This window comes from Rhincodon typus, chromosome 6, assembly GCF_021869965.1.
Source record: "Rhincodon typus isolate 14 chromosome 6, sRhiTyp1.1, whole genome shotgun sequence".
NCBI classification, from domain to species: Eukaryota; Metazoa; Chordata; class Chondrichthyes; order Orectolobiformes; family Rhincodontidae; genus Rhincodon; species Rhincodon typus.
In genome coordinates, this window is record NC_063337.1 from 94450682 (window position 1) to 94469260 (window position 18579).

An 18579-nucleotide genomic window follows, 5' to 3' on the forward strand; every position below is an offset into this window, starting at 1 on the left:
CTTGAGAATGTGGTGTTGAACCAAATTGTTGCAGTTCAATTTACTAAATCTGATTCTAATGTAATTTCACGCAGCATATTCCAGATCATAACAGTTGTGTAAAAAAATTCTCATCAACCCTATAATCCTTTTGCTAATAATAATTAGCACTGTATATGAATAATTAATAACACTAGGTTGATGGCCTTGTGTGACTTCAAGACCTGGTTTGTTTTCCCATGAGCAAATGTTTCACAATTTTTGGTGACATATTGGAATTAGGTAATAATGTAAATGATCACTAATCTGTCAAAAAAGACAAAATGTTGAGGCATTTAACATGGAATGGTGCAAGAGACACAGAAACACAACCAGTGTAACTTAGAATGCCAAAGAAAAGAGAAAGTGTATGAGAGAGAAAGAAAGTTTGGATACCCAGACACAATTTGGAATTATTTGACACATGGAGTATATGCTGTTGCCTGTAACCACTTCTGGTAATTCCATTTCACTGGCAAAGTATTTACTTTCCAATAGTTTTCAGGAATGGGGGCTAATGAAACACCTCTCTAATATCGACACATTCTCTCTACTTAAGCATTCTGCATTTCTGAAAGAGTTCAACTAGTGAAGCTTGACTTGCTACGTAATTTCTAAGCTGGTCATGTGCATACACATTAAGAAATTCTTAAATACTTACTCTGCGTTTTGAAAAGCGACCACTCCCATCTCATGAAGAACAAAAGGATCCTCGGGTGCAGTGCTCAAGGCCTGACTGAAAAACCTTTCTGCCAGTTTAGAATTATTGGTTAGTCCATACTCGAGGCCAATATACAACATTGGTAAGTGACACCTGCAGGCAACAGAACATAAAACATCTAACTCCGCAGTTCTTTCTGAGGAGGTATAAATAAAATCAAATCCAGTAAATAGAACATCGACATTACAGACAGTGCACAGAAATGCTTGCAAATCAAGACTTGCTTTATTCACACAAAAATTAAACGATGGTTGCATAGGTTTTAGAATTTAGTAGATTTTTTTTAAATGTATTAGACAAATGCTACTTCAAGTCACCTGGTTTACCCCAATATGATAAATAGAAAGACGGTTCAGATTGAGTTTTGGGTGGAGAAAGAGAATCATTGCATTTGCTGTGGGAGAGGGTTTAAATTAACCAAGGGAGGGGCAGCAGAAAGAAGAAACAAGGCCAATTAAAAAAGGGAAAAAATAGAACAAAATACCAGTTAAGATGCATGGGAAAAAGCAACGTAAGCTAGGAGTCAGTGCCGAAATGTAAATGTGTTAATGTAAGGATTACTGTATTAAAATAAACTTGTGACAACTACAGACACAAGATCCTGCTTATGAACATACAAATTACCAGAAGTAGGCTATTCAGCCCCTTGAAACCTGCTCCATCATTCAAGATGATCACAGCTGATGTGTTTGTGTTTTGAATTCCACATTCCAATCTACCCATCATAAACTTAAAATCTTGTCAGGCAAGGGAATTAATCCAACTCTGCCTTAAATATATTCAATGGCACTGCCTCCACCAATTTCTGAGGCAGAATTCCAGTGCTCCAAAGTTGTACTGTTCTCAAAGAGCAAAAAAAAAAATCACCTCTGCGTTAAAAGAGCAACCCCAAATTATTAAATATCTTGCCCCATATCTGGACCTACCTACAAGAGGAAATACCCTTTCCATATCCACCTTGTCAAGACCATTCAGGATCTGGTAAACTTTAATACAGTCACCTCTCAGTTTAAACTCCAGGAGAAATAAGCCCAGTCTGTCCAACATTTCCTCACAAGACAACCTGCTCATTCAAGATATCAATCTTGGAAAATTACTCCCAACCATCTCCAGTACATTTACACCCTTCCTTAAATAAAGAAAGGGAGAGACCAAAACTACACAGTTTTTCAGTTTGTGGTCTCGCCAATGCCGTGTATAACTGAAGCACAACATCCTTACTTTTATCGAAATTGCTGGGGAAACTCAGATCTAGCAGCAACTGTGGAGTGAAAAAACAGAGTTAACGTTTTGAGTCTGGTGACCCTTCTTCAGAACGGGTCTGGACTGAACTCAAAATGTTACCTTTGTTTCCTCTTCACAGATGCTGCCAGATCTGTTGAGGTTCTCCAACAATTTCTGTTTCCGTTTCTGTTTCAGATTTCAAGCATCCGCAACTCTTTTTTTCAATCCTTACTTTTGTGTTCAATTCATCTCATAGCAAAGGATAGCATTCCAGGAGCCTTAATTACTTGTTGTACCTGCATACTTATGTGACTTAAGAACACCTAGGTGCATCTGCAAATTAGAATTCTGCACGTGTTATTCATTTGAATAAACCCGGCTTTAATAGGAGCAGGACTGGGAACTGAACATTCCTGGTTAGAGAGCGTTTTCAGGTCAAATAGAGAAGTGAAAAAAAACAATGGAAAGGGACAGGGTTGGAAAATGCAATGCAGTACTGATCAAGGATAATATTGTAGTTAAGCAGAAAGATTCAAAGACTGAATCTATTTGATTGGAGTTAAGGGACAGAATATTTACCATGAACCCCAAATTACACAGCCAGAAGGGAGCAAACTTTGAAAAATTGAAGAGGAACTTTAAAATAATGTGAGTGGCAATAGATGACTGCAATTGCTCTCAGAACAGAGTGAAAAACAAAAACAGAAGTTGCCGGAAAGGCTCAGCAGGTCTGGCAGTATCTGAGAAGAAAAAAATCAGAGTTAACGTTTCGGATCAGGTGACCCTTCCTCGGAACAGTTCTGAGGAAGGGTCACCTGACCCGAAACGTTTCCTTTGATTTTTTCCTGATTTACAGCATCCGCAGTTCTTTTGGTTTTTATAGAGTAAAGGACAAGTAGGCTGACATTAAAATATGCACAAGGAGATCCATATTGAATATTTTTTGAGTCTAAAAAACGAAGAACTCAGTGCTGGATCTGACATGGGTGAATGACATGTATTACAATGGAAAAGCTGCTTGCTGACAAAGATCAGACCGCAATTGTACTTCAGTTGTTATGAAAATGGGACAAAGAAAAACTAACCGTGAAAATTAACTACAGCAATACGGGGTCAACTTCAGTAGTAGTGCATGAATGCAAATTGATAAATTGGATACAAACATATGAATTACTGGCTTTGAAAAGAGGCATGGAATACAAAAACAAAGGAAAATATGCAAAATCTTTACAAATCACCGGGTAGGCATCAGCTTGAATATTGCAGCCAATGTGGTGCACCTCACTTAGGAAGGATGTCAAAGCCTTGGAGAGATCTACTCAAAAAATACAATCGGTGAATAGCTTCAGTTACTTGAAGAGACTACAGAAGGTGGAATTCTTTTCTTTCCACCAGAGAAGGTTAAAAGAAGGTTTGATAAAGGTATTAATAAAAAAAATTTTGATAGAGTAAATTAGAGAAGTTGTTCCCATTACCAAGTGGATTGCTACCCAGAGTGACAGATTACAAACAATTAGCAAGAACTAGAGAAGAAATGAGGATGAATCTCTTCATACTACATGTCAAGATGATGGAATCAGACTCCATAGGAACTTTCAGAAAGAGGTGTACTTGAAGAGAAATAAATTGCAAGATCACGGAGAAAATCTGGAGTTTGCGATGAATTGGACAGTTCTAAATGAGCAGAATTATCTCCTTCAGTTTTATTACTTTAATCATTTAATTTTCAATGTTTTACTTCTGAACAAAATGCACTGAGTACCACAGGGGCAATATACCATTTCAAGAAGTGATGGGTATCACTGTAAGGAGATGATATATATTAGAACATGAAACGTGAATAAACTTGATCATAATTAGAGCCTCATCACAACCTGAGAATGTTGCTAAGCACTCTGATCATTTTGAAGTGTTCTATAATTGCTAAGCTGAACGTTGAAGACTCCCATTCTTTTCCGAATGGCATCACAAGATTTTTACATTAGAACGGGCAGATAGCCTCTTTTAATCTCAACTGAAAGACAGCACCTCTCCTCCCTCAATGTGGCAGAGTCAGCCTAGATCACACACACAAATCCTAGAGAGGTTTGCAAGCATATTTTCAGACTTAAAGGAGAGAACGTGAGCAACTGAGCTGAGCTGACTAAGATTTGAAGGTTGGAAACTGGTGAAAGTTAGAGAGGAAACAGAAATGTGAAAAACAGGCATTTATGAAAAGGGACATTGGCATGAGTTTTGAAGATCACATTAGCAGATCATATCAACAATCGAGGCTTCAAACCAAACACTTAATAGCAAAAAAATGAAGAATACTGTTTGTCTAAAATCCAAAAGTTCGATGGAGATCGCCAGTGAGGTTAAAGAGTCATTTAAGTTGTTATGTGAGAAGATTTACTGAAGTTTGATGATTCTAGTGGACAGCCAACACTTACCCTTTCATTAGCTGCGCTGCTGTGAAATAGGCAGCCATGGCCTGGTCATGTTCACCTTCCACTGCAAAGGAATGGCCATAGGCAATCCATGCTGGCCCATAGGTTCGCTCAAGGGTGGTGGCTTTACTGCAAGGTTAGAACAACTCTGATTAGACAAACAAACCAAGAGTCTTCCCAAATTAACAGGAATTACTGTAAAGATTATACGTGGCCCAAGGGATTAAGTTACTGCACAAACCTAACTGAACAGAGGGAGCAGTTAGAACGTGACAATAAAGCTTAAATCAAATCAAATCTTTTTCTAATATAAAAGGGTTGAGGAATGTGATCAGAAAGCCAGCACAGAACTAGCTCTTCACTAAGTTCAAACAGTCAATATCTTCCAGTCACTGCATGTCCAATGTATGATACTGGAGGAGGCCATTCAGCCCCTTAGATCTGTCCCAGCATTCACTGACATTATGGCTAATAAGTACCTCAATTCCATCTGCCTGCCTTTGTCCCAAATCCTTTGATACCTTTGCCCATTAAAAATCTGTCAGTCAATCTCGGCTGTATACCTTTACCCTGTTAAGCCTGATCCCAGGTCCTGGTTCTGGAATTTGTGGCAATCTCAAACATATTACTCGAGTGAAAATTACATTGCTGTGCAAGTATCCTAAGCACGCAGAGACAATGCATCCAAACAAATCTACACCAGCTATTTTTCAATTCAGGACAACATTTAAACTAGTAAAATCTCAACATTGCAAAAAAATTTCAGTTTTGACAATAATCCAAAAACCCTGCAATGGCTACAGAGTTTTTATTTATTGTGCTTCTGTAACAGCAAGTCAGCAACTACCACATCTTTAAGAGGACAACTATGTTCAAACTCCCCAGATGTTCTAAATAGCTTCAGGAAACATGGGAATTCACGTACATGTGAATTTTAACAATGATTTTGCTAGAAAAAGATATATTTCCAACACTGGTCTTCAATTATACATTGTGTTCTACATGTATATTCTGCTTCATTAGACCAAAACTACGCTTTTGAAAGATCTTCAGTGCAAAAGTGAAACTTCAGGGCCCTAAGGTTTATTCTCAAAGTTTATCACTACATGTTGTTCTCTCTGTGAATTAGAGAATGAAGCACAGAAATAATGATGGGGAACAAAGAAATGGCAGAAGAGCTGAATAATCCTTAGATTCTAGAAAAGTACCGGAGAAATGCCAGTGTAATACCCTCAATCTAAATGGAAGGGAGACAAAAAACACAGGTAACTATAAACCAGTTATCTTAACATCCATCATTGGAAAATGTTAGAATCTATAAAAAGAAATGCCATAGCAGAGCATTTAGAAACACAAAGTAGATTCAGCATGCCTTCATAAAGGGGAAAATCATCCCTGAGAAATGTATTAGAATTACTTGAGGAAGTAAAAATCAGGATAGTTAAAGGGGAACCAGTAGCCGTATCATACTTGAATTTCCAAAAGGTGTTCAATGAGGGGCCACACTTAAGGCTACTTAAGATATGTGTACATGGTATAGGGGGTAGTATACCGGCAAAGATAGACGATTAAATAACTGTTAGAAGACAGAGTTTGGACAAAAGGGCATTTTCAGGATGGCAACCAAAACTAGTAGAGCGCCACAGGGATAAGTCTGTGGCCACAAATTATTTAGAATATATATTAAAGACTTGGGTGAATGCGCTAAACTTACCATCACCAAGTCTATAGATAACACAAATGCTAGGAACGATGCAGTCTGCAAAGGGATTTAGACACGTTAAGTGAGTGGGCAGAAATTTAGCAGATGGAATATAATGTTTGGAAATGTGAAGTTATACATTTTTGCAAAAAGAAAAGAAGAAAGAAATATTATTTAAATGGAGAGGGATTGCAGGAGGCTGCAGCACTGAGGGATTTGGGGCTCATTGTGCATGAATTACGAAGAGGTCCAAGTTCAAGATGTTAAGCATCCAAGTTGAACGGGTGATAAAGAAGGTTATTGGCCTTTCAAAGGGAATTGTAGGGTGTTAATATGAAAATATAGTGCCAGCTTGACCAAATTAACCAGCAGGCAGCAGGGATAGCGAGTACTTTAGATCAAGAAATAGCTTGACAAAATTATTCACAGAGCTAGTTAGTAAAAAGCATCTTACCAGAGACGTGTATATGGATATGAAAGTCGGGTCTGATGTTATTTAAAAAAAAAGAGGAACCAGCATAGTTATAGCGAGAATCTAGGACCAACAATCCTAAGAAGGATGACCCTGAGTCAGGGGCTCAGAGATAACAGCGAGAACCCACGAACAACTCTCAACCATGGGGCTCTAGGTCAGGGACCTAAAGAACAGGAGTATTCTCTGGACCACATTGTAATCACCTTCGTTTTTCACTGGCAGTATTCTGCTGAGAAGTAAGGCTTGTAACATTTGTGATTCTAATAAATAGTGTTGCATAACTCTTAAAACTCGAGTATTTATATAATTACTGCCATTTTGCTTTGTGCAAATAGGTATTAGTGAAAAACAGAACAGGAACGGAGTATAAAGGTAGAGAGGTATTGCTAAAACTACACAGACAATAGTCAAACCATACCTAGAACACTAAACGGTTTTTGTCTCCTTATCTATGGAAAGATATATGGACGCTGGGGACAGTTTAGAAAAGGCCACTAGACTGAATCTGGGTATAGAGGGATTTTCTTATGATAAGAGGTTAAGTAGTTTGGGTTTGTACTCATTGGAGTTTAGAGGAATGAGAGGAGATGTTTTTGAAAGACAAAAGGTTCTTGGGGGGCTTGACAGGATAAATGTGGAGAGGTTGTATCTCCTTGTGGGAGTGTCTAGGACCAGAAGGTATAATTTCAAAGTAAGGGGTTGCCCAATTAAAACAGAGATGAGGAGGAATTTCTTCCCTCAGAGTAGTGAATCTGAAATTCCTTGTCACAGAGGTTTGTAGAAGCTGCCTTGTTAAAATATTCAGATGAGTCAAAATAAACATTTTTAATCAGCAAGGGAGTCAGCAGTTACAAAGACAAAGCACATAACTAGAGTTAATGATTATCAAATCAGCCATGGTCTCAGTGAATGGTGGAGTAGATAAATACGCTGAATGGCCTGCTTTGCTCTTATGTCTTATGATATAACAATTCATCCACTGGGAACAAAAGTACTAACCTGAAAAAAACAGGTTCACCATTACAGGTATGATTCCTCCCTGTTGATCCTAGCACTTAGTAATTCCAGAATCCAAGACTAAACAAGCTGCCTCAATTTATCTCAAGCTCTTCACTAGTCTTTATGCAGCTGCCTGAAGTTACTGCATGCTCCATGTACAAAAAACAGGAATAGGAGGCGTCCATTCAGTACCAAGCATGCTGAGCCATTTCATTAGACCATGGGTAACATGCACCTGACTCCAATTAACTGTCTTACTTCCACAACCCATCATATCCTTATCCAACAAACTCCAGTCTTTAAATTTTCAAATAACCTCCAGCTCCGGTCTCATCGACCTGTTGGGAGGACTGTTCCAGATGCCAACTGTCCTGTGTGTGTGTGAAGAAGTATTTCCTGATTTCATGTCCAAATGGCCTCTGATTCTAAGATTACTGTTGATAATTTGAGTGCACTTGCACATTGAAATACACTGTCACATTATAAAATGTTGGTATGAACATTATGCACTTGACTACAAAATGGAATATCAGTAAACTGCAGATATTTTTAACAACATTGAAAACAGAATAAAAAGTAGGAGAAATAAATTTTTGCAAAGCACCAAGGACACAGTAAACTACCCAATTCTCCAGGTAACACTGGTAATGTTCTCACCTGAGGTAACGCCTGGCATGTTCATTCTTGTGGCCAACCATAAGATAATAACAGCCCACAGCAAACCAAGACACCTAAGGGCAAATCACAACCATCAGTATTGGGTACCTTTATTTCAACAAAATACACACTAAGTGCCATACCTTACTCAGGCAGCAGCGAGCATGTGGAATTTGCTATCACAGGGAAAGGCTGAAGCATATAGCACAGATATATTTAAGGGGAATAAACACATGATGGAGAAAGGACTGGATTATATTTATGAGTTAAGATGAAATAAGGTGGGAAGAGGTTTGTGCGGAAGTACCAGCATGGCCTAGTTTTGCTGAAAGTTCTGTTACTTTGCTGTAAATTCTGAGGAGAAATGTGTTGCTGTAGTGCTGTTAAAACATAGTTGTGCTGATTCCGAGCACATGGTGCTGTTCAATGATATCACGTAGGCCACATGGATAGCAGCCTGCTCTGCTGTCGGCATCCCAGGGAAATCGACAATGATTTTTCTTTCAATGTAACTGAAAAAGCATGCTATGTGATTCCACCAAAGTTCAGAGGCTCAAATGACCTCAATAAAGCTATAATAAATAGGAACAAGAGTAGGCAAAACGTCCCCTTTGCCTGTTCTGCCATTCAATAGGATCATGATTTGACAATCCTCATATCCACTTTCCTGCCCTTTCCCCATAACCCTAGATTTCCTGTCTGGTCAAGAATCTATCTATCTCAGCCTTATATATACACAAGGACTCTGCCCTCACAGCTCTCTCTAGCAAAGAGCTCCAAAAACACTCAACCCTCAGAGAAGAAATTTCTCCTCATTCCAGTTTTAATTGGCACCCTTTTATTCTGAGGCTAAACCCTGTGGTCCTAGACTCTCCCATGAGAGGATACATTGTCTCAGGATTTACCCTGTCAAGCCCCTTTAAGAATCCTACATGTTTCAATGAGACCACCTCTCATTCTTCTAAACCCCAATGAGTAGAGTCCCAAAACATTTAGCCTTTGCTCATAAGACAATCCCTTCATACCAGGGTCATTCTAGTGAACATTCTCTGAACTGCCTCCAATGAAATGGTATCTTTCCTTAAATAAGGGGACTAAAACTGTTTACAACACTCCAGATGTGATCTCACCAGCACCTTGTATAGTTGCAGTAAGTGTTCCCTACTCTTATACTCCAACCCTCCCTTGAAATAAGAGCCAACATTTCATTAGCGTTCCTGATTACCTGCTGCACCCACGTGCTAGCTTTGTGTCTTGTGCACAAAGACCACCCAAGTCTCTGTGTAGCAATTTTCTGATTTTTCATTATTTAAAGTAATATCCTGTTCTCCATTCCAAAATGAACAACTTTGCATTTTCCCATATCATACTCCGTTTGCCACCTTTTTGCCCACTTACTTAACGTATAAATATCTTTCTGTAAACTATTTGTATCCCTCTCACAACTGGCTTTTCCACCTATTTTTATGTTGTCTGCAAGTCTGGATACAATACATTCACTCCTTTCCTCCAAGTCACTAATATATATTGTAGACAAATGCAGTCCCAGCACTGATTCCTGTTGAACCCCACTGGTCATGTGTTATGGACCAGACCAAACCCCCTCAAAATACATTAAAGAAGAAACCCTAGACCCAAACTTTTTCTTATTTTAAAGGTAAGTGTAAGGCGGTATGTTCCAGATGCACCTTGATTGGTCAAACCACTCGACTTTGAGCAAAACACACTATTTTTACATTGCAGTTAAATACAGACAAAATAAAAACAAAACAAAAATTGGCTTAACAGTAACTCTATTGAAATGCTTAACAAAATATATATATAAAAATCTACTACTAATTGACTGTTTAAATATAGTAACATCCCATAAACACATCCTTGGCAAAGGCAAATTCAGTAAAACAGATTGTCTCACATGCAATTCTAACAGCAGGAAGAGAATCCCAGCTTTTATCTGTAACAGGGAGAGGAATAGGAGCTTCCACATCCAGTTCAAAGACCCCAGCTACTGCAGAAAGCTAAAACTAGAAATCCCGGTTCTGTGAGAGCTTGATCCCATCCATACAGGCTGCTTCTATTGTTCCAATTTTAAAAAAAAATTGCAAGGCCTCACAAGCTGTTTACTTTATTGGATTTGAGCAGACAGTTCATCTCCTCTATTGCAACCTTTCTTCACAAAACGAAAAGGACAAAATAACACCTCTTAAAACCACAGTATCATCACACCTGAAAAAAAAAAATCCTTTTACCCACTCACTGTTTCCTGCCTATTAGCCAATTCTCTGTCCATGCCAATAGACCACCTCCAACACCATGGCTTCTTGTGACTTAACTTGAGGGATCTTACTGAACGCTTTCTGGAAGTCCAAGTACAATATATCTACCGCTTCCCTCTATCCACTTTGTTTGAGACTTCCTCAAAAAATTCTAATAAATCAGTCAGGCATGATTTCTCTTTCACGAAGTCATGCTGACTCTGCTCGAATAGATTACGGTTTTCCAAATATTCTGCTATTACTTCCTTAATAATTGATTCCAATAGTTGTTAGGCAAGTTGGTCTATTGTTACCCTCTTTTTGCCTCCCTCCCTTTTTGAACAGGGGTGTTACGTTAACAGTTTTCCAATCCTCTGGTATTCTTCAGAATTCAACAACTTTTGGAAAATCATAACCAATGCATCCAATATCCCTATAGCTACCTCTTTTGGGATCCTAGGATGCAAGCTCAGGGCCAGGGGACTTATCTGCTTTTAGCCCTGTACTATTATTGTGATGGTGATGGTACTTCATTACTCTATTTAGTATTAATGGAGTATTGGGGTATTTCCCCCTATCAATTAGTGGCCTGCAGCTCTATGGTCAGAATTAAAACATGGAAAAATCAAGTAACAAGGCCAAAGTTTTGTCTAATTAGCATGGCCTGTTTATTTCACCGTGTATAAAGCTTTTCTACCTGGAGGGCTGCATGCAACACAACTTAAAGAGAAGCAATTAATGCATTTGGTAGTCAAATGTCTGCTGACATTACCAAGATACACAGATGAGTAAGCAAATATTTTACAGCAGTGAGTCAGCAGCTTCATGAGGGATTAAAACTGATAAAACAGAAAGTAGATGGAAATAAAACGATGATTAGTAACGATTCAAATTACTTACTGGGTTATTGGGATATAAATCTACCAACTTGTGTGCAAGGTAGAACAATTCTGAAAATCAGGAAGAAAAATGTAAGACAAAAACATTAAACATAGAAACATAGAATCCCCAGAATGCAGAAAGAGGCCACTCAGCCCATCAAATTCACACAGACTCTCCGAAGAGCCTCCCACCTAGACTATATGTAACCCTGCATTTAGCGTGGCCAATCCACCTAACTTGCATATCTTTGGACTGTGGGAGAAAACCGGATCACCTACAGGAAACACACGCAGACACGGGGAGAATGTGCACACTCCATCCAAGGCTGGAATTGAACCTGGTTGCCTGGCTGTGAGGCAGCTGTGCTAACCACTGTGCCACCATGCTGCCCCCATAGGTGAGTGCCTTTCTTTTAAAAAACGAAAACTAATGAGAAAAATGCAGGAAACAGAGCCAGAATCAATACAGTTACACTGAATGTTCGAATGTCATTTTAAAAAAGTCCAATATTCAACAGAATTGCCATCGAGGAGGCAGAGAAGTTGGGGGGGTCTCTGTGAATAGAAAAAAAGGCTGTTTTACCAATGCTGAAAGAAAGAGAAACTAGGATGGAATGGCAACCAGGGCAAGGGAGATGTAAAGGAGTAAAATGGCTTAACAAAATTGCAGATCTGGGTATGGATGAAACTGCTAGATCTTTAGATAGAATTTTGAATTCAATTCAAATCAAATTAGGGAAAAGAAACAAAATGTCAGAACAAAAGAGGTTGTGATTCAGTTCCTACCATTTGCTTTGTTCAATTCCACCAATGTTCCAATGTGCACTGGAAGGAGAACTGCATGGTAAGGATCTTTATTCATCACCCTAGAGGAAAAATGAATGAAATATTAATCTGTTCTTCTGAAATTAACCCTGCATGTAAACAATTGCTTTTTAAATGATTATGAATGTTATCCAATAGCACTGAAGCCAGGGGTGAGCCATTGCTCAATGGATCGTACTCTTCCCTCTTGGTTAGAAGGTTACAACCTTTCGGTTTGGCTGTAATCTAGCCAACATCCAGTGCAATATTTAGGAAAAGCTGCCCTGTTAGAAATGCCGTCTTTCAAATGAGACATTACAAAAAAAATCTGCTTGCTTTCTCAAGAGGACGTACTATTTTGAAGAACAAGGATGTTTTGTAGTATCCTGGTCAGTACTTAACCCTCAACCAAAATAACCAGATTATCCAATTTACATCAAATTGCTCTTTGTGGGATCTTGCTTTCCAAATTTGGCTGCCACATATCCCACATTACAATAATGATTAGACTTCAAAAAAGTGATGAATTGGTTGTAAATGATTTTATTCGTAACATTCAGCCTGTACTTACATTGAAGTGAGTTTGTAGCATGTTTTAAAATCACAGTTGTAGTAATTTCTCTCTGCAACAGACACTACAACATCCAGGTTATCCTGCAGCCCATCTATTGACTCAGGAATTACTGTCTCACTTGGTTTGTTATACTGTTGGAACAAAAGGATAATTGTCAGAGTGTAAAATCAAGGATAATATTTAATCTTACTGAAGAATTCAACTTGCAAAAAAAAAGGTATGAGAGAGAAACTGATCTGAAACTATGTTGAGAATGAAAGCAGCTTGTGCAAACATACTTTGATTATTAAGAATGTAGAAGCTGCAATACATCTGGTGTAGTCCAAGATAATACTGGATAAAAGGATTCCATGATCTCAACATTTTGACTACAGGTCACCTGGCAAGTTTAACTGTTATTTTCTAAGTTAAAAAGAATCAGATATACAAAGAAAATTGTATTTTAGGAGAAAATCTGATGAATAAAAAAAATGGTGCACTTACCTTTTTCAATTTATTTTTGTATAGAAAGTACAACAAATCACGTTCTTCTTCAGTGCATTGTTTATTGAATGGCAATGACTCAAGCAGTTCCTTTTCTGTAGAGAAAGTTTTAAATGTGATTATCCCAAGTCTTAAAATCAGCCCTAACACATCCTTTATCATTGTATTGGTCATTCTCTTAATTCTGGATGCTTTATCATGGGTATTGCTTTTCGACTCAACATATTTTTATTCACCAGGTAGCCAGATGGTAAGGGACAGGATACTGGAGCCTGATCTTTATTCCCATATAAGCATTTGTTTACAGAGACAAACCACAAAGGATGAACGTTCAAACAACAACTACTTTTCCATTTGATTCTGTATTGAGTGTCTCGGAATTAGCTGATACAAATGCTTTTAAGGTTCAAGCTTCGGCCTATCTGGAGCAGAAGAATCTCTTAGGAAGATTGCACCACTGACAGTGAAACCTCGACAGCAAGGAGTTAGAGAAGTGGGCCATTCAATGTCACAGGGATCTGAGCCTGCATGTGCAAGAGTACGGGGTTTCTGAATGGGCAACGTATAATCCCAGGTCTGACCAGGAGTTCCTACCCAACAAGGATAGCACCACAACCTCATGAATTTGCCTTTTGTATTTGAGCATGGCTGACTCTTACAGCATTTAGCCTGTGGAGAAAACTGCTTTAGCAGTTAAATATTTAATTAATTCATGTGTCTTGAATCACTTCAGCCATCTGACTATCCTAATTTAATTGTTATTTGGAAGACATGCATTTATCCCACTGACGATCAGCCAAATGCACACCCTTCTCCTAGGGAGATTGCGGTAGACTATTCAGTCACTTGAGATTGGATACATTTTCGAGAAAACTAGGTAAACATGGGGGAGAAAGGAATAAAAGGGTTTTCTGGTCGGATGAGACTAAGAATGGTGGGATGAGGCTTGTGTGCAGCATTGACACCAGCTGAACTGAATGGCCTGCTTCTGTGTTGTAAGCAGTTTGTAATTAATGCTGACCAAAATTGTTGGCATTTTGTCTGTGATGAGATTAGCTGAAATATTTCTCCAAGTAGTCCCACAGTATCGGGAAAGACACTGAGAAAGTCTTAGAAACAGTTGACGATCTCTGTGAAATTTTAAGAGGGACAGATTCAGAGCCCAATCACAGTGCAAAATTTATGACAAATATCTGGATGAAGCAAACTTTGCACTAACTCTATATCTGACCACAGCAGGTTTCAACAACCAAAGCAAACTTCAGAAAAGTAACTGGCACTCAAACCTTCCTGTGCTGTCAGCATGTGGTGTGATGTCAGTAGATCAAATGCTTCAAAACAACACACATCGAGCTTCAATGCTTCTCTGTAGCTGTTTGTAGCCAGGGGTCGGTTATCCATAGCATCATAGATCTTCCCTCGCAAAAGGCAAATAGAGCTCTTGATCTAACAGGAAACATTCCAGGAGGTTAAAACACTATCAATATTATTCAACAAAAAAAAAGTCAGTAAATGCATATCAAACCAAACCACCTTCACATCAGGTGCCTTACACTATCAGTAGCACAATTTGCTTTTAAATTATAATTGGAACAATACGAACATGCAACTACTTCATTTTTTTTCAGCTTTGTAATAATTGAGCATTAACCATGCAAGAAAAAGTATTAAGGAAGAGCTGCACAGTTGCAAGAACTGAGTTAACCCAGTTAGTGGATGTGTGCACTCTACTGATTGCCCACTTCATTTATTCTAAGACTGTGTCCCCTCATGTACATGATGACTAATACATCAGCTTGGGAAGCAGCAAGGTAGTTTCAGGTGTATGGAATAATTCAGGTCATTAAAATAACTTGCAACGCTATAGCTGGGAACAATAATAGAGGATCAATGCACTTCAATCTTGAGTTTACCAGACATAAGGAATTTTGTATAATGCAACTGGAGTTTACATCAAATTTGTTGCTTAGCTACAATTATAATGTTACAGATCAATATCCTCTTGATGTTTTATTATCATCAATAACTGAAAATCTAAAGTAATTGGTGGCTCATTATCTCCAATACATGAATTTAAACGCAGATTTTCACTTACAAACTTTTAGAGTCACACATTGCATAGGAGCACTTCTAACCATCGACTTCACTTTCAGTCTGCTCCTATATCCTTCAGTATATAAACATAGGTGGCTCCTAATTTAGTTAATACACTCTACCAAGACACACGACTCCTTCAACCTTCTAAACCATCATCCAGGAAGACAAAGGTAGCAGGTGCCTGGGAACACACTCACCCACAAGTTCTCTTCTGGCTACACAGCATCCTGATTTGGAACTATATCCATGGTTCTTTCAATGTTGCTGGGTCAAGATCCTGGAGCTCCCTTTCTAATAGCACTGTGGGTGATTTATGACCCCTGGACTCCAGTGGTCCAAAAAGACCACAACCATATGCAAAAAGTCTGAATAAATATCCAATTGATATTCAAATAATTAAATAGTTATCAAAACAAACAAGTTCCAGACACTAAGTAAGTTAACATCGCTCAGTTCACAACTTGGGAATCTATTCAACATTTGGGATTAGGGCCAGATCAGAACTATCTGCATTTGTAAATATTTAATTGGAGTGTGGAGGGGGCAGGGAGAGGGAAATGAAATTCAAGACAGCAATCAAATCTAATAGCAAGAGGTGTGAACAGACAGAAGCTGACGTGTAAATTGGCACTAACTTGAGGAAAATACAAGATAATGAAACTGGAGAACGGTCACATAAACTAGATGGTTCCCAGACAATATGAATCTGGATATATTGATCTGGAGATGCTGATGGGAGAGTTCACTAGTAGCAGCAGAGTACAGCAGCAGTGACAGAAGCTAACCAGATCTTCAGATCTATAACCTGCAGCACAATGAACCTGTCGAACACACTGGTACGCCCACAGGTGGAGCAGTCTATCTGCAAACTTCTCTCAGGAGTTACTGGACAATGCAGAATGGCAACCAAGTTATCCCTTTACCAAATCCTCCAAGGGTTTCAAAGCCAGCTGCAGCACCATGATTGAGTACAGGTAGTTCACTACATAGCAGAGTGAAATCTGAAACAAACACAGGCTAGGGACTCAAAAGCATTAGATAATGTCATAGAACCACAAGGAGTGTGTGCCCCCTTTAAGTGAGAAGGACAATAAAGGCAAAAGCAGGAAATTATATGCTTCCTGTTGAACAGCATAGATTGTGGTTGAATCGTGTGACTCACTGCAGCAGGAGACAATCCCCAGTCGATAGAGGCTTCTTTGATCTTGTTGTCAGCTTTGGCATTCTTCTCCAATATGATCTTGTTGATTGGTTCTTGCATATCCAGAATGTCAAGAGCTTGCTGATATTCCTTGGCTGCATACTTTTTTAGGACAGAAAAACATAAGGGAACAAGCTTTAGTCATCAAGGGTTAATATTGTGATACAGATATACGTTTGTGACCCACTTAGATTCTGCACTGCTGGAAGTTCCATCTTATGGAAGAGACTGGGGCTTTTTTCACCTGCATTCTGGAGTAGGATTTGAACCCACAAACTTCTGACTCAGAGCCAGGACTGACATTTAAGTACATACTCAAATATCTTGCCTAGTGTTTGAGCTTTTTCTACAAAAAAAATACAAAAATTCCACACAAAAGGAATTATTAATCCTTTGTTAATATTTAACCAGATGTGCTGGCAATGACAACTTCATACAAAAATACTTCTTCTGTGTCAGGATTGGCCTAACTCATATATCCCAGAGCTATGTGCATAACTTAGTTTCATTATCATCAAAACACACTGTTTGCACTGGGGGATAAACACGTAGGTATAATATGCTCAGAAAAAGTGCGTCAAGTAGGTGATTCAATTCAACCTGGCTCCACAGTTCAACTGATGTACCTCACTAAAGCGCCACTAGAGGGGGCCAATTTGCTCAATGCCATTGAAAGACTCTCAGCTGTTATTTCAGACATACAGCGCCACCCAGCGGTGAAAGGGGGACATGACTCCAAACACCGCAATAATTATAATTCTGTTAGATTATACAACAAGAAAATTAATTTGGTATTTCCAATCCACAGCCAACTGTCCCAGCACAGTCCAAACCGTTCTTTAAAGTCTGTTCAACAACTTATATTTTCTCATACCTTAAACATAATAATAAAAGGTCCCAGGCTGATCGGGGGTCAGGGGCGCGAAAAAAAATCGAAGTGACATCACTGGGTCAGAGATAGCAGGAACTGCAGATGCTGGAGAATCTGAGACAACAAGGCGCAGAGCTGAATGAACACAGCAGGCCAAGCAGCATCAGAGGAGCAGAAAGGCTGATGTTTCGGGCCTAGACCCTTCATCAGAAATGGGGGAGGGGAAGGGGGTTCTGAAATAAATGGGGCGAGAGTGGGAGGCGGATAGAAGATGGATAGAGGAGAGGATAGGTGGAGAGGAGACAGACAGGTCAAGGAGGCGGGGATGGAGCCAGTAAAGGTGAGTGTAGGTGGGGAGTTAGGGAGGGGATAGGTCAGTCCAGGGAGGACAGACAGGTCAAGGGGGCGGTATGAGGTTAGTAGGTAGGAGATGGGGGTGCGGCTTGAGGTGGGAGGAGGGGATAGGTGGGAAGAAGAACAGATTAGGGAGGCGGGGACGAGCTGGACTGGTTTTGGGATGCGGTAGGGGGAGGGGAGATTTTGAAGCTTGTGAAATCCACATTGATACCATTGGGCTGCAGGGTTCCCAAGCGGAATATGAGTTGCTGTTCCTTCAACCTTCGGGTGGCATCGTTGTGGCACTGCAGGAGGCCCAGGATGGACATGTCTGAGGAATGGGAGGGGGAGTTGAAATGGTTCGCGACTGGGAGGTGCAGTTGTTTATTGCAAACCGAGCGTAGGTGTTCTGCAAAGCGGTCCCCGAGCCTCCACTTGGTTTCCCTGATGTAGAGGAGGCCACAACGGGTACAGCGGATGCAGTATACCACATTGGCAGATGTGCAGGTGAACATCTGCTTGATGTGGAAAGTCTTCTTGGGGCCTGGGATGGGGGTGAGGGAGGAGGTGTGGGGGCAGGTGTAGCACTTCCTGCAGTTGCAGGGAAAAGTGCCGGGTGTGGTGGGGCTGGAGGGGAGTGTGGAGCGGACAAGGGAGTCACGGAGAGAGTGGTCCCTCCGGAAAGCAGACAAGGGTGGGGAAGGAAAGATGTCTTTGGTGGTGGGGTCGGATTGCAGATGGCGGAAGTGTCGGAGGATGATGCGTTGGATCCGGAGGTTGGTGGGGTGGTACGTGAGGACGAGGGGGATTCTTTTTTGGTTCTTATTGCGTGGACGGGGTGTGAGGGATGAG

The 18579-nt window shown here is 39.8% G+C and overlaps 1 protein-coding gene across 1 annotated transcript in view; it reads right to left on the bottom strand.

Moving 5' to 3' along the window:
* Positions 1–18579, bottom strand: part of cdc16 (cell division cycle 16 homolog (S. cerevisiae)) — a 34403-nt gene that overhangs the window by 2333 nt on the left and 13491 nt on the right. Inside the window, exons 5-13 of the mRNA XM_048598415.1 lie at positions 16482–16622; positions 14509–14668; positions 13223–13317; positions 12737–12870; positions 12148–12227; positions 11381–11430; positions 8226–8299; positions 4396–4521; positions 680–832 (exon numbers count right to left, since the gene is read on the bottom strand). Coding sequence (XP_048454372.1) covers positions 680–832; positions 4396–4521; positions 8226–8299; positions 11381–11430; positions 12148–12227; positions 12737–12870; positions 13223–13317; positions 14509–14668; positions 16482–16622 — 1013 coding nt within the window. The remainder of the gene's footprint in view (positions 1–679; positions 833–4395; positions 4522–8225; positions 8300–11380; positions 11431–12147; positions 12228–12736; positions 12871–13222; positions 13318–14508; positions 14669–16481; positions 16623–18579) is intronic.